The sequence below is a fragment of the Aspergillus aculeatus genome (assembly GCF_001890905.1).
Source record: "Aspergillus aculeatus ATCC 16872 unplaced genomic scaffold ASPACscaffold_10, whole genome shotgun sequence".
Taxonomy (NCBI): domain Eukaryota; kingdom Fungi; phylum Ascomycota; class Eurotiomycetes; order Eurotiales; family Aspergillaceae; genus Aspergillus; species Aspergillus aculeatus.
Window position 1 is genome coordinate 35161 of NW_017962985.1, and position 22150 is coordinate 57310.

Genomic DNA, 22150 nt, shown 5'->3' on the forward strand with positions numbered 1-22150 from the left:
CTTAGCAGAACAACCGGTCAAGACGGGTAAGAACCTCGTAGAATATAACCTCGTCGACGCACAGATTCCCCAAACTCTTACTTGTAGGTAGTCAGATCCAACCCCTGCATTTCAGAGCTAAGGGCCTCCACCTCCTGCACAATCTTCGGGATCGCGTCACATTTGTCATGGTCAAGATAGCTCAGGAGATTGCAGCGCGAGGATGGCTTGGGAAAGGCCTTGACGTGAGTGATGAGGGACTCGAAGCTCCAACCGGCGAACGGAGTGGTGGGAGGATTATGCAGGTTGGCTCCGAAGAGGCTTTGTTCGAGGGCCCCCAGATCGACGCAGCGACATTCGAAAGTGCAGCCGAACAAGCCCTGACGCAGCCCGTCTCTCCATCGGGCGATGAGGTTAAGCACACCGGCGATGGACTTCTCTCGGTGGGTATTGATTGCGTCTGTTGTGGTATACGTCGCATGTCAGTATTGGTGTTGTTGCGTCAAACAGGTATGCCATAAATAGCTCGCTTACCCACGATACTCGCTTTCACCGGGAATTCACTCGACTCCATATGTTGATCTCCATGTCGGATTTCCAGGAGGGTGACCTGGTCAAAAACCCGGCTCATTTCAAAGAAGTACGACACCCAGATCCACTCGAGGGTCTCGGTCGCATTGTAGCCGGTAGGGATTTGGGTCTCGAGATGCGACTTCCAGAGGCGGAGGTGCACCTGGACAGCCTCCTGACAGGCGTAGTAGTCGACCAGCACGGCGATGCGAGCACACAGCGATAAGGAAACGAGGTGGGGCACTCGGTTGTTGCGCCCGTGGATGATGCGCAACAGAATCAGCAACGCCTCCAAGTCCCAGCCTTCCACCGTGATTTCCACCTTTCCGCTGCGCTGTAGATCATGGGCCTCAGTGAAGCTGCTGGTCAGCTGCCGGTCGAACACGGGCGAGGCGAGCTGGAGGTGCTTAGCAGAGACTTGGATGCGCGCTTCGATGTTCTTGAGGGACTGGTCGGGATTCGCGGTCGATGAAGGTAGTTCGGGAGAGGCATTGTCAGGAGCAGGGAATGAAGTCAGATTTGCGTGGAGGACGAGCGTGACTTCGCCGGTCGCATCGATGATGTAGTTGGCGATGATGGCCATGGCTGGTGGTCTCGAGAGGACAATCACAAGGATGAGTGGTGGATGGGTAATGGGGTGGAGAAAAGATGAAAAGAGAGAAAGGATGAAGAAGAAGAAGAAGAAGAAGAAGGAGAAGAAGAGGGGAAAAGATACAAAAGAAGGCAAATCGTGTTACTACCTGGGCACTGCTTTGTGGAGCAGAAAAGTGAGGTATTCACCCACCAGGCTCCGCTATAGTTCTCTGGTGAATGAGTACTAGGCTACTGCTTACCATGTTGGTTATTCTGGGCATCTATTTTTATGCCTTTGATCCATGTCTTTGGTACCTGATCTAAACAACATGATTCGCTAAGTATACTTCTTGACTAAGTGATGTAAATAGAGCGACTGGAGTAGTGAGACCAGATGTTGATGCGTGCACGTGATCTCTGGATCCCTTACTTCTTATCTTATCCTCAACCTGGCCTGCTCATCATGAAAATCACCCCCGGATGTCGCCATTCGCACCAACTAAGACAATCGGGCCGGAGGTCCAATCACAGGCCTAGGATTAATTAATTCCGGCCACATCCCAGAGATAGTAAGTCGGCCCTGGCTCGCCTGGCCGCGCAATGCCCCCCTTCAGCTGCAGCTCGATTGCACCCCTCCTTCTTCTTCTCACCTCGCTTCTTGCCCTCGCCCTCGCCCTAGAAGCGCAAAATGAGTGCGACTGAGATCTACCCGGCGAAAGGCCCAGATATCTCCTTTCAACCACCAACGGAGGAAACGAGCAAGGTGGGCGACAGAGAGCGCATTGTTCAGGATGAAGAGGCGCAAAATCTCCGCCGCGGGTTGGAACAACGGCATACGCAGATGATTGCCATTGCGGGTGCCATTGTAAGTGCTACTCTATCTTCCTTGCAGAGCTCCTGCAGGCAGAACCTAGAAAAGACCCTTCTTAACTTCAAATCGATAGGGAACTGGGCTCTTTCTTGGACTGGGCAGCTCAATTGCCTCTGGAGGACCACTGGGTGCGCTGCTAGGGTACATGCTGGTTGGTGCAATTGTCTGTGCGATCCAGATTGCACTTGGAGAGGTGTCGGCCTTGATGCCCGTGACCGGATCATTTGTGCGACATGTTGAACTCTTGGTGGACCCCGGTCTGGGGTTTGCGATCGGGTGGAATGTGGTCTATGGCTGCTTCATGTCTGTGCCCAGTGAGATCTCGGCCGCCGTCGTGCTGATCCAGTACTGGACGGAGCTGAACACAGCCGTCTGGGTGACCATCCTGATCATTCTATCTGCCGTGGTAGCCCTGCTCTTCATCCGTGTCTACGGTGAGCTCGAGTTCTGCTTCGCGATTCTTAAAATCCTCCTCATCATCGGCATCGTCATCATGGGGCTAGTCATCGACCTAGGTGGCGTGGCTGGCACCCCTCGTTTGGGATTTCATTACTGGAAAGATCCCGGTCCCTTCTCCGAATACATTGCCTCTGGGACATGGGGCCGCTTTCTGGGCTTCTGGGCGGTTCTGACGACAGCCGTGTACAGCTTCTCCGGGGTGGAAAGTCTGACAATGGCCGCTGCCGAAATGCAAAACCCGCGGCGCAACATTCCACGGGCCTGCAAGCGCGTCTTCGCCCGCGTCACTATCTTCTACATCATCGCGGTCCTGATCGTGGGCATGCTGGTCCCCAGCACCGACCCGCGCCTGAACGATTACTCTGGTACAGCAGCCACCAGCCCTTTCGTCATTGCTGCAGCCGACGCTGGCATCAAGGTTGTACCATCGATCATCAACGCGGTCGTCCTCACCTCTGCCTGGTCCTCGTCAAACCAGAGCATTCTGTCGGGCACGCGTACACTATATGGCCTCGCGTTGAAGGGCCACGCGCCCAAGGTCTTCCTTCGGACGACGCGTCACGGCGTACCATACATGTGCGCCGCGCTGCAGATCGCCGTCTCGTGTCTGGCGTACTTGAGCTGCTCCAACGGCGCATATACTGTCTTCAACTGGTTGTTAGACCTTACGTCGGCGGGAGTATTGGTCTCGTGGATTACCATCGCGTTGAACCACATCCGTTTGATCCAGGGATGTCGAGCACAGGGGATTGCGACCGAGGCGCTACCGTGGCATAACTGGTGGTCGTGTAAGTGACGCGTTCAATAATGAGTATGGTTGTGGTTGTAGCTGACCTGCTCTGAAACATGACAGACTATAGCTCGTGGTTTGCCCTCGTGTCGTGCATCATCATTCTCTTCACCGGTGGGTTCACCGTGTTCACCAAGGGGAATTGGGATCCCGCATCGTTCGTGTCTTCTTATTTGTGAGTGTCTTGCTTGATCGAGTATGCCTATTACGCTAACAGTAGCAGGGATATCCCCCTTGTGTTGGCATTCTACCTTGGATACAAGTTTTGGAAGAAGACGAGACTGGTCCCCGTACAAGAGATTCCCCTTCAACAAGCGCTCCAGGAAGTGCGAGATGATGTAGAGGATGAGCCTGTGCAGACGAGCAAATGGTCCAAGTTGAATATCCTCTGGGGATAGAGGAGGTATGATTGATCACCTCGAGCTGTCCAGTCAGTCTTCCGTTGTATGTATGGTCTGGTCTAAGTCCATACCGTGGATGGACAGCAGTTCAAAGTAGCCGCTGGAGCTGACGTCGGGAGTAACAATGGCATTGTCATTTCTTTGTGCGTCGTGGTGTTGGATGAAATGATGTTCCCGCAATGCTTTGTGCGCCTTAATTATGTGCCAATGCTCCGAGCAAAGCGCCTTTACTCTGATCACATCTCAATGGATGGAGCACGGACAAACTATACAAAGATGGAAGGGGAGATCCACAGCATCTGACTCCTCTCGGTGCAAGGATAAAGCAGCACACGATCACAAGCTCCTGTCTGAAATAAGAGGAGGAAGAAGTGGCCCATCAGCGTTGGTTTCCAGCAATCAATCAAGACTCTCCCTTAGCGATGCACAAACAGACTATATAAGTCCCTCTAAGCACCAGCCACGTATGTCATCTCACTTTTGTGCCAGCATCATCGACTTCGACCGACTCGGTTCGTCCGGCTTTCTCGCGTTGACACGAATACGCTACCCCGAAAAACCGTTAATCAGTTACATCACAATGGCGTCCAACGTCCTATCCATGCCTGATGAAATCCTAGCCTGGCACATGCGGCTGCTGCATTGGTTCCCGAAAGAAGAAGGGTACGAGGTCAGCGGCGTCTTGAGCAGCGACGGACTCGGCGTAGCCTTCCATTCGATCACGGTCCACCTGCAGATCCCCGAGAAGGACATCGACCACAAGTTCCTGGCCCTCGTGCTGGGCGAGTGTGGCTGGGACGCCGACCATATGGACCACGACAACACGGTGCTGGACGATCGGATCAATTACCACTCCGACCACATGCTCGCCACACTTCCCCACGGCAGTCCCTTCGCCTGTGGGGTGGTTTGGCATAACGCTATCACTCTTCTCCGGTATAAGCCGGAGAAGCACAAGTACGCTCGGTGCACGGCCCACGGCCAGAATATTCTGGATGTGAAGTATGAAGCCGCAACCATTGACAGTTGGTTCCGCCGGCTGAAGAAGAAATGGAGGCCCGAGACCATCCCCTAAGGTAGAAGCGGATTCGACACCTCGCAACTTCGCGCGACGTCTTATTCCCCAGATTACTATTAGATATGAGTATCCCGAATGACACGAGAACGCGCAGGATAATTGTTGGCGCAGAGAAAATCAAAACCCCACCAAAGTGGATGATTGTGTCGCTCTACGTAGACAGCAGTTAATGTTTTGTAATGAACAGCTGTCATCATAGCTAGTAAATCTGACCATTGTAGAATACTGCCTTGGTTTATGAGTGTGGCTGTATTGGCTCACACATTGCGTAGGAGCCGAGGGTAGCTGAATCCTCGGATGATTGTCGCATAAATCCACGGCTGATATTGTGTGACGACCTCAGAAGATGGCATAACAGAACGTCATGCTAAGCCTACCTTCAGACAAGCCCAACTTCCGGCAAGCATTAGACTCAAGAAGGGCCAAAGGCCATCACCAGTGATTAGAATTGACTCGACCCAAAATCAGTGTTCGGATCGGTCGGTATCTCCCCAAAAGATTGGCCATCACCAAGAAGCATCAGATTGTCCCAGTAGCGGTCGAAGAAATCCGCAGCGTCGGTAGGAGCATTGAATTGAGCATGTTGAGCCCCGACGCTCTGTCCCAAATAGAACGTGGCATCCATCAGGTTGACATCGAATGGGGTACCCTGAGGACTCTGACTCTGGCTCGGTGGCGAAGAGAGGTGAGGAGGCATGAGTTCGAGTTCAGCAAAGGCGTTGGTCACTCCATAATCCACGGGGGCCAGCGAAGGTGCATCTATGCCAGGTGTTGCGCCGTGCTGTAGGTGGGTGTTGGCCACATTCAGCATGATCCGCAAGGCTTCTGCAGTTTTCAATGCCTCCTTGGATTGATGGCGAAGGCGGTTCCAAATATTGTAGGAACGCTCGAGCTCATGGGAAAGTGCTTGTCGTTCTACCAATATGGCCTGCCTTGCATCGGGTGACAGGCTCTGCTGGAGGTCATGTCTCGATTGGCAGGAGATCTCTAGTGAGACAATCATTGCCGCTGTGCGGAAATGCATAATCACACATGACGAGAAGAAGAAGGAGGCGTAGTTTAATTGCCCACCCGGTGAACTCTCGTTGAAAATATCGGACTGATGCTGCAGGACCCTTCTGGCCGCATCCAAGCACTCCCGGCGCGAATATGCGTATTTGGGATTTAGGCGATGCTGGGTAAGATATCGGCGATGAAGGTCTGAGCGAGCCTTCTGATACATGAGATCAATATTATACCGGTCCATAATCGTAGTGGGAGGGTCTGCGATAGACTCGCTCGGCGGGCGAAACCGCAAAGGTGGTGGGATATTGGCGTGGAGACCTCGCAGCTTTGCATCCAGCTCAAGCACCTCCTGGTAGGGGACTCCTTTGACCGAGCAAACTTTGCGGGCAATGTCGGCTCCCGCAAACATCACCCGATTGAGAGCGACCGGGAAGAGAATCAGAGTTTTCTCGGTCGGAGGCCTGGAAGCAGGTAAGGTCGTGGCCGAAGGATCCAGATCGTCATCTGTCAAGTTTCTCGGCTCCAGAGTATCGGATTGCGCCTGCGCGGTGGTGGGGGGAAGGCCAGCCTGACACGAGATGTAGTGGTCTAGGAGACAGAGATACATCCAAACCCGACGTCGCATCTCGCCGTCAAACACCGAGATCTCGCGATAATGTTCAGGATCGCGATGGTAGCCGCTATGAATAGCCAAGCGAGTGGCCAACCCCAGCAGGATGGATGGCCCGACGTGGGTGTCGGTGCTTCTGAGAATCTCACAACAGATGCTCAAAATGAGAGTCTCCAATTTGTATCGTCCCGGTCTCGTATACTCCGCCATGGTGAGACATTGCGACGCCAAGCGGAAATACTCATCGAATGCTTCTGCAAAATGACCCTCCGCCCTGCCAGCCGTGGTGAACAGGTGCAGTCCGGCGGCCGCACTGAGGATAGTGTAGAGATAGGCTAGCCAACTAATGGATGCGCTCTGGGGGTTCTTCCAGAAAGCAGTATACTACGCCGCGGATTAGGATGCATGAGTCGGAATGGGGAACAGTCTTCAGTGGGCTTACCTCTCGGGTGAATGTTGGAGTATGTATAAGCACTTAGACGCGTTAGGATATATCCGACAATACGGTTCGGAATGATACTCACCCAGAGGGGACTCTTTCGAATTCAAATAGGCCGATACCAACCTATCTGCCATGGATCGAACGGGCAAAGCGGCAAGGAGCTCCGAGATAGTTGAGGGAATGGAGTTTCCGAATAGCAGTACAGGGCCCGAAACATCCGGGACTACATCCTCCTCTTCCACCTCCTCGGGAGAAGTATTCTCGTGCATCTGAAGGAACTCCTTGACCTCGGCAATCTGGCAAGGGATCAGTCAATATGAGGAGATCCGTAAAATGGTCAGTGATCCCCTGCTTACCTCGTCCAGCACAGCTTGCCAATGTGTTGGATTATGGTAGCTTGTACCATCGTGTTCAATTGAGATAGTGCCTGGGAACTCCGCCTGCGGTTCGGAAATCGGTTCCGCTGTATGAGTCAGGGACTGAGGCTCTGCTGGCAGCAAGCCTGGGGTCCAAGCAATGTCTGCACGGAACTGTTGTGGTGGTTGTGGTGGTTGTGGTGGTTGTTGTGCCGGAGGCAAGGGATTCCCATTCGACAACTGCTGCACACGGGCCTCAAGTTTGTGGATGTAGTACTGGATGTCATGAGAATCCCCGGTCGAGACTCCCTGGGGACCCACAAAGTGGCACATCTCAGCCCGGCGATGTTTGATGCAGTTGTCACACGGGTGGATGCGATTACATTTCAACCTGGGATCGGGAGAGTCAGAGAGTCAGAGAGGGAGGAGGGTCCAGTGGGGAAGCCGATGGGGCAGCAGGGCTGGAGCTGGGACTAGCACACTTTTTCCGACGGCAAGGAACACAGGAGAGTTTGGGTCTCGGCTTTCTTTTTTTCGCCGACGGGGGGTGGAGGGGAGGATTATCTCCATTGCCGAGTATAGCGTCCATGGTGTATCTACAGTACAGTACAGTGTAGTGTACGTAGCCACCTTGAAGGCAATGAGGGGAATGAATACCTCGAGGAATAAGTCCGTGTACGACGCGCTAAGACGCGGGGATATTTTGGCGAACAGCGGCTGACTCAGCCACTTATCCACGGCGCCATCCGCGGAACCTAACCCCCTTCAGTCTAGCTCCGGACATTTTGGCGATTAGTGCCGGATTTACCTCAGTCGGTCCCGTTTGTCCACTTTATTGTCCATTTTATTGTCCACTTTGTCCTCCACCTTCATCATCGTCATTCCATTGAATGCCCTCCAGACAGACAGTCCCTCCCCTCCCTCATATACCCTATCCTTATTTATAACTAGTCCTTCCGGATCGTTGCTCATCATGACTCTCAAGGAACCCGAATCATCGAATCTCTTCTACCTCGCCCATCTTGCACATCTTGCACATCTTGCAGCCATCGGTTGAGACATGACCCTGCTTCCATCCTCTATCTCTCGATCGCTCCCGTACAGCCCCATGGCCTCATACTCGGAGTTTCTGCCGTGGGATCCAGAGATGGTCGATGTCTTGGACATTGATCCCATGTTACTGCCACCCTCTTGTTATGCGGATCTCGACTCGATCCCTACTGTCTCCCTCATGCCACATCTTTTTTCTGAAGGACAAATCCCGAACACCAGAACGATCGACGCCACGCTGAGTCGATCGGCCTCCCCGATGAGCCACAACTCCTTCCTGTCGCCTGAATCCTGTCCCATCCACGACCTTGGCCATCGCTCGCCCCTGCCTCAGACCTCCGTTCCGGCAGCCACAGCCGCACCCTCTCAATCGACGACCACCACAACCCCTCGACGAGGGACCAAGAGAGCACGGTCGCATTCATTCACAGAAGAGTCCACGGGGAGCGACAATCTCTCGTTCCAAGACTCGGATTCGGAGCGCATCCAGGAGAAACGGCGGCGCAATAAGATGGCTTCGCGGAGGTTACGCCAGCGACAACTCGAGCATGTCTCCGATCTGGAGTCCCGGCTGGGTCGAGTGACTCGCGAGCGTGACGATCTGCGGTTACAGCTCGCCAAATGGGAAGCGGAAGTCATGGTGCTGAGGAAACTCGTCGGACAGAAGATGGACTGATGGCGTTGGGAACTGGCTTGATGATTTTTACGGCTTAGTGGAGCGTCTCCGCGACCATTCTTTTCTGAATCTTCTATATACCCAGGATCATAGAGTCATCATATTCATTTTTTATTTGCCGTGTTTTCTGGCCCTTGGCTAGCAGCAAGTAACTGTGCGACTTGATCACGTGTAGATCACTCGTAGATCACGTGTCGTACTGTCCGCGTCGCGGTCTCGATGAGCTCACCGGAGTAGGAGATAAGCCAGCCAGCCTCACCTTTCAATTCTTCATACTATGTCTATAGACCTATAATGCTCCTGATATTCAGTCTTCTACATCGCAAGAGGGTCTATGCTATGTACCTACACTCTCCGTGTTTCTGGCTTTTTATGTCTTTCTCCTTCGAATATCCATGCTCTGCTGGCTTATCGACCGGCCAGCGAATATATATCTCCACCCATCCGGGCTACATTCCTGGTGTGCCGCAAAACTCACCAACGACTATCGTCCATCGTCACTCCCGAGAGACGAACTTCGTGCTATAGTGAACTAAGAAGGTGATTTCACGAATGTATATTAGCTACTCTGTAGCAAGCCATCACAAACAAACGCCAACATGCCAAGACGCCACCGCAATCCATTTCAAGCCCTTTTTGCATGATGTTATTGACCGAGATTCAATCCCAGATCCAGCCCCAGGTCCATGCCGAGGTTTAGTTGTAATTCTGTCTCCGCCGCATCGTTGGCCTGCTTGAGGGCAATCTGACGCTCCTGCTCATCGGGCGGAAGGGCAGCAAAGGCGGCGGTGTTCTCGTCCCATGCGCGCACACACTCCTTGTTCCAGTTGCACTTCTCGACCTCCCCGTACACCGGATGGCTGAAGCGCGGGTGGTTCGAGGGCCAGTTGGAGGCATGGTAATGATGTTTGACAAGGGCTGTTCGAGCGTTGTGGTTGCCCGAGTCGGAGTGGCCCTGGCCGGCGGCGAAGGCCTCGACGGTCAAGACCAGAATTCCCCCCACGAGCTTGGATTCGGGAATATTGTGGAAAGTGTTCCAGCTCACTTCGTGGCCTAGTCGGATGCTCATCTCTGCCAGCACGGCGGAGGTGAATGCGGAGGGTCCCGTGCCGCTGATCACGTCGTCAAAGTCCAGCTCCAGCTCGCCGATGGGCTTGCCTTGCTGAACCGACAGCTCATGTAACCAAGCCAGAATGTTGTCCACCAGCCGCATCATCACCGGGTGGCGGGGCTTGCTCATGAAAGTCCATTGGCAGAAGGACTGCGATTTCTGGCCCAAGATTGCATGGTCGTTGAACTCGGGCTCGTCGATCTCCACCCCAATGACCAGATCCATCTCGTCCTCAGTAAATCGCTCGGGGATAAATCGGTCCAGCGGGCGGAGAGCTTCCACGTCAATGTCAGCCCAGATTCCTCCATCAACATACATTATCAAGTATCGCAGAAGATCGGCCTTGATGATGCGCGCGTTCAGCGACCGGTAGACTTCGACAATGTCCGGTCGGTTCAACCCCTCCGGCCCATAATGGGTCTCGACATAGTAGAGGTCATTCTCGTCGGTCAGTACCTCGTACCGATGGCGGGGATTCTTCTCCGGCCAGCTTCGAGCAACCAGAAGATCTCGCGGCTCGAAAGCCAGAGGATTGACTTTCCATGATTGCCAGATCTTCCGGGGAAACTGCTTATAGCGCGCGGTGGGCCCGGAGAGGCTGCCATTGACCCCGCCAAAGGTCCCGGTGAGGGAGAGGTAGAAGACCAGCACGAAGGCCGAGAAGAAAAGAGGGGCTACTCGACGGAGGTGGCGTGGTAGGAAGACGCCAGACAAAGGGGTGTTTGCCTGCATTCTGTCGAGCGAGACGAGCAGAGATACAGGCAACAAAGAGAAGTGAATGAAAAGTGGTGGTGCTCGGGGGGGGCAGAAAGGGCGTGGGCTGATGGTCTGGACGTTTATGAGGGAAATCCGCACGGTGACGAGAATGCTTCATATGCGTCAATTGCAGTCGCTAAGCTCTCTTAGCTGCGCTAGGGTTCTCAATGGGACCCAACTGAGCCGGCCATGGAGCTAATCGATTGGCGTAGCACATATGGACCCAGGATGATCGTACTCAAACCATTCGGAGGTTCCTGGGGGGAAAAGCCTCGGGTGGCGCACTGACGGCGGCCTGAAAGGGGAAATGGCTCCGAGACATGTGTTTCTCACACGACCAGGACAGATGGTCAGCGAGGAGACTAACCTTGGAAGACCCTCAACCTGTTCACTCCCCCGGTCGATCGCTCCGCTTAGTCGGAGTTCGGTTGTTTTGGCGGCGGGGGCGACGGGAAGCCCTCATATATCGCTCCGCACCACCAGACCACTGCATCGCAGCCAGCTCGACAACCTCACAAGCTATTCTGGCCATCATGCCAGCTCTCTTACTCTCTCCAATGCACAAAAAGTCCTTGGAAGACGGCGAGTGGAAGTCTTCCCTGCCGGAACCGCCTCCCATCCCTAAGTCTCGCTGGATGGAGAGGCTGTGCCCGGAATTTCTATCCCGATCAGATCATGGCCCGGATCATGACAAATTGCCGACCTCTGCTCCTCGACCTCGACGAACAGCCTACCTAGACGGTCTGCGCGGATTTGCCGCTCTACTGGTGTATTGGCACCATCATCAACTTTGGGCCCACGACAGGATTGGAGCGGAGCGCATCTTCGAGAACGCGTACGGATATGAGAACCAACGCTACCTGGTCGCCTTCCCGGGGATTCGCAACTTTTTCTCGGGCGGACATTTCGCAGTTAGCGTCTTCTTCGTGCTCTCTGGATATGTCCTGTCGGCGAAACCGCTGGCGTTGATCAACGCAGGGGAGCGTGTCGCGCTGAGCGACAATCTCGCGTCAGCTTTGTTCCGTCGCTGGTTGCGCCTCTTCCTGCCCGTTATTGCCACGACCTTCATCTACATGACTTTCCTGCACGTCTTCCGCGTGAAAACGGTGCCCGAACTGCAAGGCGGCTATGGCGCAGAGCTCTGGAACTGGTACGCCGAGTTCAAGAACTTCAGCTTCATCTTCCGGGGCGGAGGTGAGCCGTGGTTCACCTACAATGTCCACTCGTGGTCCATCCCGGTGGAATTCCGCGGATCGATCATCGTCTACACGGCGCTGTTGGCCTTCTCCCACTGTCGCCGATCCATGCGGTTAGCCTGTGAGGCCGGCCTGGTCTTCTATTTTCTTTACATTGCAGATGGCTGGTTCGGAGCATTGTTCATGTCGGGCATGCTCCTGTGCGATCTGGATCAGCTCGCGGCGCGGGACCAGCTGCCCGAATGCTTCGTCATGCTGGAGCCGTACCGCGAGGGGATCTTTCCTGTTCTGCTCGCGATCAGCATATACCTTGGGGGAGTCCCTTCGCGGAGCCTCAAGGTGGAGATCCTCCGCGAGTCCCCCGGGTGGTATTACCTGTCTCTGTTGAAGCCTCAGGCGGTCTTCGACTATAAGTGGTTCTACCTCTTCTGGGCAGCGACCTTTCTGGTTGCCTCGCTGCCACGCATGCCATGGTTGAAGCGATTTTTCGAGACCCCCATCAATCAGTACCTCGGACGGGTGTCGTTTGCCTTCTACCTCGTCCATGGCCCCGTGCTGTGGGTGCTGGGCGATCGGCTGTACGCCGCGGTCGGATGGGCGCGCGATTCACATGCATCGAACTGCCCTGGCTGGATTAACCGACTGCCGTTGCCGCACGTCGGGCCCCTGGGGCTGGAGGTGAGCTTCCTTGCACCGCAGCTGATCCTGCTGCCGGTGACGCTGTGGTTGGCAGAGATAGTGACCCGCTGGATTGACGAGCCGAGCGTGCGAGTAGCGCAGTGGCTGTACCGACGGACACTGGGAAATGACGCCTAGTCTTAGTCTTAGTCTTAGTCTGGAGTAGCAAGTAGCAATCGATAGCAAGACAGGAATTTTAGTGCATGATTTTGCTTCTTGGGTTGCGTGCTAGTTTGTAAGCTCATTTCCGGAGTTGGAGACCAACCGCGGGCCAGGAATGGCGCTATCACCGATGGTTCAGCGAGCAACCGAGAGGGGAAGAGAATGACAGGAGGAGAGAAGACTGATGCGTAGTGAAGAGTGGGGAATCCTTTCGGTCTTACTTCTTCTTTTCCCGGACCCTGGCAATCACCTAGGTAATTTCACATGCTCGACTATCGGCGGCGTAGACGACGTGCTGATCACTTCGCATGAAGCCCGAGTTGAAAAGCGGGGAAGAGCTCCGCCGTCAGATTAATTTATGCAAAGATTGGGTTCGGTGATTCGGCGATTTGGTTAATTGAATGAGTGATTGATTGAATCCCATTCAGGGCCATGCCGCCCAAGCCTAAAGGGGGAAAAGATGCAGCTCAGGCCTCCCACTACTTGTGTATGCCCCTCTGCCTTCATTCCTTCTGGCTGCAACCCTAATTTATCTCACTTCCACACCAGCCAGACCACTCCACCCCTCCCCCCCTTCCTCGCTCAGTCTGAGCTGTCTGATTTTCCCTCCTATTCTTCCCATTCTTCCCTGCTCAGGTCGGACAAGTCCAACCCAAGCTCAGCAAGCAATGTCTGCCCGGCTAATGCGCCTGGTGCCCCTTGCCGGGCTACTCGTGGGACTGCTCCTCGCCTTCTACTACCTGTACAGGGGGGTCGCAGCCCCGTCAGCCACTGGCCTGAAGGAGACCACCCAGCACAATAATATCGACTTTTCGCACCTTTCAGACACTCATCACCCAGTCTTTTCCGCATCGACCCCCAACCAGAAATATTTCCACGTTGACTTTGGTGAACGAGATGGCTTCAACCCCAGCATCATCCCCCATCCCGTACTGCAAGACAAATGGACCATCACCGCGCAACTCGCGCGCAATCGCTCGCAGACAGAGCCCCTCTCCGTCTGGAGTGCCGAGCTGGTCTGTACCGCAGCCTTCCAGGACCAAGGTCGCACGCTACGCTGCGTTGACCAGCCTCTCATCCTCCCCATCGCTGCGACCGCCGCTGACCAGACGCGCTGCAATGGCGAGCTGGAATTCCTCTCGGTGAGCCTGGGGCCGCACGATGCGCGGATCTTCTACGGGCCCGACCGACCGTATGCGGTGTATGGGTCGAATTCGCAGCACACCTGCTTCGGACAGTGGGCGTTGGACTTCCGCGTGCTGGTCGACTGGCCCGGCGAGGAGCTGATCCAGACGCCAACGTATCGACACCCGGTCGAGCTCCAGCGACCCCTACTGCCGGGGTACTCTGCGATCGAGAAGAACTGGTTCCTGTTCTGGGACATGCACGGGACGGCATACGTGCATTACGATGTGGCGCCCACGCGGGCCTTCTCGCAGCTGCTGAGTATCGCCGATGGCTCCGTCGGTCCCGATCTGGCGGCCAATGCCGCCCCCATCGATGAGCCCTGCCTGCAGAGGCACTTGCCCGTCCTCACAGACCCGGACCACGAGTCCATCCACCAGGCGACGAACTCCCTGGCGATCACGCTGTGCGAACGCGCAGATCCCAGCTGCCAGCCTAGCGAGGATAACACGTTTGTTTTCATGGTCTTCCAGCACAAGAAGTACGTGGCCTTCCACAGTGTGTATGAGCCCTACGTCATGTTGTTCCGCCAACGTGCGCCGTTCGAGATGTTTGGGGTCTCCATCAAGCCACTCTGGATTCACGGGAGGGGGTCCGCGAGTGTGGGGGTCGAGGAGGACCAACAGCAGTCGGAGATGTTGTATGTGACCTCCATCAGCTGGAAACAGGCGGGCCAGCGCTACCATGGATACATCGATGATGTGGTGTTCATGGGCTTTGGGCGGGAAGATTCCCATTCGGGAGGCATAGATGTGCTTGCGAGGGATCTGCTCGATGGACTAGGGTATTGCTTCGGTTGAGGTGCTGTGGTGTGATGTTATGTTCTGTATGATATGAGACAACGATATGCTCTCCAGGGGCAAATAGATTAATTGCTGGACCACTGCATCAGTCCTGATCCATTCTTGCACCGCCAACTAAGCCTTTCCAAGCCTGCGAGTCATGCATGGGCTTCAGCCCTACGTCCTGATTGATGGGGCTGTCATATCCCTGAAACAAGCTTGGTGGTGACCCACTGGTTGCTGGGCGGTTAACGCCCAATAGAACGGAGGCATTTGCAGCCTTCGCTGGAGATAGGGCGGTTTCCAAGAGATGACAGCTCCACCACGGACTCAAGAAGAGTGTGATGAACTTCCCAGTGGGCGCTTGCGACAGGCAGCATGATTCGGAGGGAACGTACGGTGAAAAGGATGTACATGAGCGACCCCGGCTGCTCCTTTATCTCTACCTTCCGCTCCAGTTTCTTAGCTTTGCGGGGGTGAAACGTTTTCATTCTCAGTCACTCCTTTGACCATTTCTCCATCCTTTCGGTTCTTTCCTTTCGGTTCTTTTCTTGAAGCCTTTCTTGCTTCTCGAGGGCTGTGGCTGGACCGCAACCCTGATCTCGTTCTTCACTGCCAGCCACATTTGGTACTGTACGTTCGGCCAACATGTCGGACAGCATGTGGTATGCGTTCCTCAACGACGAGCTCTGCTACGTCTCCCTGTGGACATTCGCTTGCCTGATAGCGATCATCTTCATCTGGCAGACCACGCAGCAGCTTGCTGCCCATCTCCGGCGACTAGCGACTTTCACCGACCCGTCGCAGATGTTCCACCGGGTTGCTGACCCCCGACTCTCATGGCTCAAGCGGCATGTCCTCTACGCCCCCCTCTGGCGCAATCGGCACAACCGAGAAATGCAGCTTTCTCGTGCGGTCAATATGGGCACACTGCCCAGTCGGTTCCACGCCCTGCTGCTCACCTTCGTTGTCGCCCTGAATGTGATTCTTTGCACCATTACGATCCCCTTTGGCTTGAAGGAGTCCACCGTCGCAATGCAGATCCGGAATCGAACCGGGTATATGGCGACAGCGAATTTGTTTCCGTTGTTCATCATGGCGGGGCGCAACAACCCGCTGATCGCGCTGCTGCGGATCTCGTTCGACACCTGGAACCTGCTGCATCGGTGGCTGGGGCGGATTGTCGTGCTGGAGGCGTTGGCACATGTTGTCGCGTGGGGAGTGCCCAAGGTGCAGGATTGTATGGCTCCCTTCTTCGGTGTAGTTGGATTCATGTCTGATACACAGCAGATGGATGGAAGGGGATGCTCGCAACGCTTAGCAAGCCCTTCATGTTCAATGGCTTGATGGTAAGTGCAGCCGACTCCAGTCACTTCGCTTTGACCGGACTGTGATTGACCTCTACGCCCAGTGCATGGTGGCCCTCCTCATCATCCTCGTTCAGTCGCCCTCGCCGATCCGGCACGCCTTCTACGAGACCTTCCTGCACCTCCACATTGCACTCGCCTGCATCGCGCTGGGATTTGTGTGGCATCACGTCTACCGCTACTCGTGCAAGTTCTACCTCTACGCAGCGGTCGCATTCTGGGCATGCGAGGTCGGGATCCCACAGCCAGATCTATGTCCCCAGGCTAACCCCATTACCCTGTAATGCAGCGTCTAGCCCGCTTCCTGATCCTGTTGCACCGGAACTTCCGCAGTGGGACTCGCACCACAGCCTACATCGAGGTTGTCCCGGGCGACGCAATGCGGATTACCCTGCACGTGGCGCAACCGTGGCGCTTCTCGCCGGGCCAGTATCTCTTCCTCTGTATCCCTTCCGTCGGAGGCTGGACCTCGCATCCCTTCTCCGTAGCCTGGGCGGGAGACACGAGCACAGCAGCAGCAGCATCAGTTCCTGAGAAGTCATCCAACAACTACCTCTCACCAGACACAACATCGCAAAGCATCTGCCTGCTGATCCGACGCCGCACGGGCTTCACCGACAACTTATTCAAGACAGCCCTCACCCACCAACACTCCCACCGCAGCACCTTGTCCTACAGCGACGACCCCATGGCAACAAGCCCCTCCTTCCTAGCGCCGCAGACCACCCCTTCCCTTCGACTATCCGCCCTGGTGGAGGGCCCATACGGCAACCTGCACACCCTTGACTCCTACGGCACCGTCCTCCTGATCGCCGGGGGAGTAGGCATCACCCACTGTCTCCCCTTCATCCCGCACCTTCTGAAAGGCTACACGGCCGGCACCGTGTCCGCCCGGCGGATCGCGCTGGTGTGGGTTGTGCAGTCCCCCGAGCACCTGGAGTGGATCCGGCCGTGGATGACGGAGGTGCTGGCGATGGAGGACCGGAGGGCGGTGCTGCGGGTGAAGGTGTTCGTGACGCGGCCGCGGAGCCCCAGGGAGATCAAGAGCCCCAGCGCGACGGTGGAGATGTTCGCTGGGCGGCCGGACGTGCAGACGGTGGTGGGGATGGAGGCGGCGGGCCAGGTCGGGGCGATGGGGGTGATGTGTTGTGGGAATGGAGGGTTGAGCGATGAGGTGCGGAGGGCGTGTCGGGCGGTGCTGGAGAGGGGGGCGGTGGTGGATTATATCGAGGAGAGTTTTACTTGGTAGGTGGTGGTGGTAGTGGTGGTAGTGGTGGTTGAGTTGATGAGGTTGTCGTGGTGACGTTGGTTGATGATGGTTGTGTTGTGTGTCGGAGTCGGCGCTTATTCCCGACCCGGGGTTGATGCCCGAGGCACAAAGGCCAGATATTTGCAGCCTTAACAAAGTGGCGTCAGTCTGGCAGCGAGGCTAGTCCGCATTCGCCAGCATAGCCAATATTGTGGCCATCTTTCCCGTGCGTATCTACACCTACAGTAGTATAGAGAGAGCAACCATTTACCCCTTGTACAACCGGTACAAGACCATGATTATATTCCGCTATCTCTCGTGGTCGTCAACGGAATCTCATCCGCAATCACCACCACCTCAACCTTCCTCACAATTCCTCCCACATGCCGATCCAGAAACTCCCGATCCCCCGCGAAGATCTGCGTCGTGATATTCGCCAGAATCTGCCGCTCGTGCTCCTCCGACGAGCACGACGCCTGTCCCTGTGCCTGCTGCCACACATACGGCATGATCCACCGGGCCTTCCAGTCCGCCGCAAAATTCTCGGTAGATTGATTGGGAGTGGGCTCCCCATCCATCTGGTGGTGCTGCGTCTGTTTCTTCCGGATGTACTTCCGAATCCAGTGAAGGACTAAAGGTCGGATACATGGAACGGAGGCGGTGATGAGGACGATGCCGGCCTCGATGAACATCCAGCGGAGGAGGGGGACGCGGTTGATGCGCGGGTTGGTCGATTTGAGAATCGTGGGGTATTCCAGGGTCTTGATGAGGGAGGCGGCCATTGCTCTTCAGACTTTAGTGAGTTTCTGAGAAAAAGTGCTTTGAGGCAGAGGTAGGAGGTAGGGCTTACACGACCCCTAGGCTAAGCAGGGAGATGAGCACTAGTTTGACTCGGAGCGTCCAGTTGAAGCGCCAGAAGACGTAGATGGGGAAGAGGGCGAGGAAAAGGTCGCTGGCGGAGTTGAATGCTACTCTCCCCTGGGGTTAGTCGCGGGTTCTTTGTTGGTGTACTAGCTAGTGCTTGATGATAGGGGACGAACTTACCACCCTGAAAATATCCATAATCGATCTGAACATCCAGCGACATGCAATGTTTCTGAGCGCCAGGCTGAAACACCTCCGCGACACGCGAGCATTGCGTGAACAGCAAAACCACGCTGACCACATTGACTATCACCTGCAGGGGCACGAGAGCCCACAGGACCATGCGGTCCCACGTCCGCGCCGCCAGCAACGCCATCATGTACATGATCATGGCGAGACGACCGGCGGTCGCGGCGAGTATGACAATCGCATAGCCGATGGTCGAGTACCGGAAGCCTGCGACCACACTGTGGTGACCCGGGGAGCTGGTGGTGTTGCCGTACCCGTGGTGGACCGCGAGGTTGAACAGCACTGCTGCAACCAAGAGTAAAGTCTGGCTTCATTAGTGTCAAACTGAGAAGATGGCTGACAATAGCGTACCAGAGCCAGCAATATAATCGCATCACTGAGCTGCAGGTTCCCGAACTTGTAGTTACTTGCCATACGGGAGGCGACAACGAGGATTGAAAAGGCCATCATCGTCCACACACTGATCAGCAGCTCCGGCCCGTAATCCGTCCCGGAGGGCGTCTTTGCCCCAGCACCGAGGGTATGGTTGTGGCCCGCATGGCTATCCTGGTCGTGGTCGTACAGCATAATTACAAAGTGTGTCGGTGCTCATCTTATCTCTCCGCACGATCAGCTCGCGGGAGAATAGAACCAATATGAGGGCAAGCAATCTGGCCATGGCTTGAGTTAAATCAAGTGACGATGGGGTCCGACTCCCTTCACGGGTCGGGCATTATACTCAATTTAGGGCAGGGCGGGACAGACTCCAGATATGGGGACAGATAATCAATGTTGACAGCCACGTAGACAACGAAAGTCATTCAAGCCACCTGCTTGCTCCTAAGTCGCAGATCCTTGACCGCAACAAGACTAAGGACCACCTGCCAAGCCTGATGAGTGAGTGAAGTTCGGGCATCGGCCGAGACAATCCTTATCTGAAACACCGCCGTTGTTCGAACCCACCCACTGGTCCAATCACTCGATTGAGGTGTGCTAAGCATTCTGATTGACTTCAGTGTCAGGCTGACGAGTGTGTCTCAGAGTTGGCGACGGGCCGATGGGCTTGAGAGTCAGTCAATCAAGCTCTGGGATGTGCCTCTGTGCCCCTATTTTTATTCCCATCGCGGGACAGCGCCAAGACCCGGTGAAGACAGCCGCAAAAGCAGCTCTGGTCCGTGCCAGCCTTGTCCCGTTGAGGACTGTTTCATAGCTAACCTGGAATGCTGTTTATTACTTGATCCTATAACGACTGACCATTACTTCCGCGCGGTCACTCATGACTCCAAGGAATGGGTCGTCAGGATAGGCTACGGAATATGGTCCGTGAAACCCATGTTTAGGGCGAAAGAATATTGACTATATTTACGGTATATATGCATAGCTGCTTTACTGCTCTCGATCACCACTCTGAATGTCGGTCAACCCTGCGCTTAGAAGTTTCCCTGCTTCCCGGAATCAGCCTTGGGGCTCTTTCCGCCCTGGCTGGAGACAAAGCCCGAGGGAGCAGCGCCAGCAGACGTGGCAGCAGGCGCGACAGCCGGCTGAGAAGCCGTCTTCGAGTGTCCGCCGCGGCCATGGCCGGAGCCCTGGTGACCATGGTGCTTGGTGTGGTGGCCCTCGTGGCCGTGGTGCTTGGTGTGCTGTCCGGAAGGAGCAGCACCGGAAGGACGAGGACCAAAACCGAAGCCCTGATCAAAGGCACCGGAAGGAGCAGCGCCTACACTCTCACTGGGCTTGGGGGCACCACCGAGCCCATGGCCGGAGCGCTGTCCAGAGGACAAGGCGGAGGGAGCAGCATTCGCGTCATCGCCGAAAGCGGCAGAGGCAGAGGCATAAGAAGTCGCGACAGACGTGGCAGCGGTGCTGGATTCGTCCACAACGGCGACAGCAGTCTCGACGGGGGTCGAGTGGGCCGTGGCGGCAGAGGTGGACGAGGCGACGGCAGTCTCCGATCCCATGGCGGGGATGTTGATGGTCGCAATGGTCCACACCTTACCACCCTCACTCGAGCTCAGGCCGGTGTAGGTGGCGCCGGCGCCAGTCGCGATAGTGTCACCAAAGGTGGTGTCGGCCTCACGGAGGGTGATGGTGGTGTTGAGGTACACCTGGGCAGCCACCGTGCCCGTGCAGTCGGAGTCACACTCGGTGCCTGTTCCATAACTGTGCCGCAAAATCAGCATTCGGGAGCACTGGCTCTAGAAAGATCGAAGGAGGCAACTCACCCAGTCATGTAAGGACCCGACGCGTAGGAGTAGTTCGACAGCGCGGCACCGGTCAAGGCATTGGTGACCGTCTGCACCCAGGTGTTATCGTCGGAAAGCAGGTTGTACTCGATGCGAACGTGGTCGTCACCGCTGACAGCGGAGCCAGTGCCATCGAGCTGGCCGAAGGAACCAAAGATACTGGCGCGCACACACCATTGGCCCGTAGTGGCACCGCACCAGGCGTTGCTGGGCCAGCTCTCCATGGTGGTCTGGATGAGATCTCCAGTGCCGTTGCTCATACCAGGCCAGAGGAAGAGCTCGCCGTTCTGGGTGGCAGGGGCCGTGCCGGGGATGAGGGTGGTCACCGCATTAATGATGTCAGACTTGGTGGGACCCAGCGACACACTGCCTCCCCACGAGTCGCGTTTGGCCACCTTGGTGCCGCTCTGAAGGGCAGCAGGCAGGACGGCACCCAGTGCCACGGCGGGCAGGAGTGCGAGAGTGCTAAGGACTTGCATTTTGAAGTTGAAGCGGATGCGATAAAGAATGTAGTGGAGTAGGATAGGAGGATTAAGGTATGTAAAGAACGGTCGAGGCCACCAGTGCCGTCAATGAAAGGAATGAGATTGCCACCGGGAGGAAGGGATGAGAAGAGAAAGTAAAATCGCATCAACTTGAGGAGACACGGAGCTGGATGCCTTTATAGAGGAAGCGGACACCAGGGCTTTTTTTGAAGGGGCAGCACCTTAATTTGCCCGGGTTTCAGATTAAGCATTGGCCCGCACCCTGAAACAAGCCTCCTGTCCACGTTTTTGGCAGCATCATGCTGAAAACAGGAGATTGTCTCAGATATACTTTTGCTGGACCTTTTCTTGCCTTATGCCCGGGGTCTAGATCTTCCGTCGATACGACGGCTTCAGTATGGTGCGGGAGAGTGGGTGACCCTTGAATTGAGAGATGCACTTTCAAGGTCGACTCGAGGTTGTGAGAGACTACGTACCGGTCAGCTTCTCTAATATCAATACCGAGGGCAAGTACGCACGACAAGTAAGAGTAAGGGAAAAAAAATGTCTCGGGCAGATTCTCTGGAAGCTCCCGGAATGAAGTCAAGCCCCGCCACTCCCAATGGAGCAGACAGGCGACTTGAATGGTTTGGACGACGAACAAGCCAGTATAGCAGAGTGATGCTCAAAGTCGATAATACCCAAGAAGTTGCAACGATATATATGTTCAGGTTTGCTACCGCAACTTCCGACCAAGGCTTCGCACTTGGCCAAGACCCTGGTATACCTGGTATAGTGGCATGGAAATGTGAATGGCGACAAACCCGAGTCCAATCCTTCTATTTTTCTAACACCACAGAAATGACTCGAGCGTTGACAGTCAAAATCCCATCAACTTAAGCTAAGATCCAGAATCTCACCTCCCATGAGCGGACAGGCTGATGCAAGGGGGGGGTGGGCAGGTCAGGTGATTGTTCTTTGTCTACCACAGGTCGAACAACTCAA

The 22150-nt window shown here is 55.4% G+C and overlaps 11 protein-coding genes across 11 annotated transcripts; 6 read left to right on the top strand and 5 right to left on the bottom strand.

Moving 5' to 3' along the window:
- Positions 1-77: 77 nt before the first annotated feature.
- On the bottom strand, positions 78-1132 carry ASPACDRAFT_1857111 (uncharacterized protein; the record flags this gene model as incomplete). The annotated part of the gene is made up of 2 exons (XM_020197520.1): positions 78-439; positions 514-1132. 2 exons carry the CDS (start codon positions 1130-1132, stop codon positions 78-80), a joined length of 981 nt encoding a protein of 326 aa, XP_020054927.1.
- Positions 1133-1810: 678 nt separating this feature from the next.
- ASPACDRAFT_30596 (uncharacterized protein) lies at positions 1811-3640 on the top strand (the record flags this gene model as incomplete). The annotated part of the gene is made up of 4 exons (XM_020199744.1): positions 1811-1987; positions 2067-3240; positions 3306-3417; positions 3466-3640. 4 exons carry the CDS (start codon positions 1811-1813, stop codon positions 3638-3640), a joined length of 1638 nt encoding a protein of 545 aa, XP_020054928.1.
- Positions 3641-4223: 583 nt separating this feature from the next.
- On the top strand, positions 4224-4718 carry ASPACDRAFT_61325 (uncharacterized protein; the record flags this gene model as incomplete). Its single annotated transcript, XM_020203656.1, has 1 exon — positions 4224-4718. The coding sequence occupies one exon, from the start codon at positions 4224-4226 to the stop codon at positions 4716-4718; it is 495 nt and encodes a 164-aa protein (XP_020054929.1).
- Positions 4719-5163: 445 nt separating this feature from the next.
- On the bottom strand, positions 5164-7467 carry ASPACDRAFT_44223 (fungal specific transcription factor domain-containing protein; the record flags this gene model as incomplete). Its single annotated transcript, XM_020201387.1, has 4 exons — positions 5164-6720; positions 6779-6810; positions 6861-7074; positions 7135-7467. The coding sequence occupies 4 exons, from the start codon at positions 7465-7467 to the stop codon at positions 5164-5166; spliced, it is 2136 nt and encodes a 711-aa protein (XP_020054930.1).
- A 543-nt stretch (positions 7468-8010) lies between these two features.
- Positions 8011-8983, top strand: ASPACDRAFT_121136 (bZIP transcription factor). Its single transcript, XM_020196402.1, has one exon. The coding sequence runs from the start codon at positions 8195-8197 to the stop codon at positions 8858-8860; it is 666 nt and encodes a 221-aa protein (XP_020054931.1). The 5' UTR covers positions 8011-8194; the 3' UTR covers positions 8861-8983.
- Positions 8984-9506: 523 nt separating this feature from the next.
- On the bottom strand, positions 9507-10703 carry ASPACDRAFT_30614 (glycosyltransferase family 32 protein; the record flags this gene model as incomplete). Its single annotated transcript, XM_020199746.1, has 1 exon — positions 9507-10703. The coding sequence occupies one exon, from the start codon at positions 10701-10703 to the stop codon at positions 9507-9509; it is 1197 nt and encodes a 398-aa protein (XP_020054932.1).
- Positions 10704-11284: 581 nt separating this feature from the next.
- On the top strand, positions 11285-12739 carry ASPACDRAFT_30917 (acyltransferase family protein; the record flags this gene model as incomplete). The annotated part of the gene is made up of 1 exon (XM_020199770.1): positions 11285-12739. The coding sequence occupies one exon, from the start codon at positions 11285-11287 to the stop codon at positions 12737-12739; it is 1455 nt and encodes a 484-aa protein (XP_020054933.1).
- A 498-nt stretch (positions 12740-13237) lies between these two features.
- ASPACDRAFT_1857118 (uncharacterized protein) lies at positions 13238-15051 on the top strand. Its single transcript, XM_020197521.1, has one exon. The coding sequence runs from the start codon at positions 13432-13434 to the stop codon at positions 14746-14748; it is 1317 nt and encodes a 438-aa protein (XP_020054934.1). The 5' UTR covers positions 13238-13431; the 3' UTR covers positions 14749-15051.
- A 327-nt stretch (positions 15052-15378) lies between these two features.
- ASPACDRAFT_52868 (ferric reductase family protein) lies at positions 15379-17346 on the top strand (the record flags this gene model as incomplete). Its single annotated transcript, XM_020202663.1, has 4 exons — positions 15379-15970; positions 16021-16079; positions 16142-16327; positions 16387-17346. The coding sequence occupies 4 exons, from the start codon at positions 15379-15381 to the stop codon at positions 17344-17346; spliced, it is 1797 nt and encodes a 598-aa protein (XP_020054935.1).
- Positions 17347-17604: 258 nt separating this feature from the next.
- Positions 17605-19159, bottom strand: ASPACDRAFT_1857120 (uncharacterized protein). Its single transcript, XM_020197522.1, has 4 exons — positions 18811-19159; positions 18391-18763; positions 18197-18314; positions 17605-18132 (listed from the first exon to the last, which is right to left on the bottom strand). Exons 1-4 carry the CDS (start codon positions 19024-19026, stop codon positions 17646-17648), a joined length of 1194 nt encoding a protein of 397 aa, XP_020054936.1. The 5' UTR covers positions 19027-19159; the 3' UTR covers positions 17605-17645.
- A 546-nt stretch (positions 19160-19705) lies between these two features.
- ASPACDRAFT_121145 (uncharacterized protein) lies at positions 19706-21479 on the bottom strand. Its single transcript, XM_020196403.1, has 2 exons — positions 20661-21479; positions 19706-20598 (listed from the first exon to the last, which is right to left on the bottom strand). Exons 1-2 carry the CDS (start codon positions 21158-21160, stop codon positions 19869-19871), a joined length of 1230 nt encoding a protein of 409 aa, XP_020054937.1. The 5' UTR covers positions 21161-21479; the 3' UTR covers positions 19706-19868.
- Between the last annotated feature and the right edge of the window lie 671 nt (positions 21480-22150).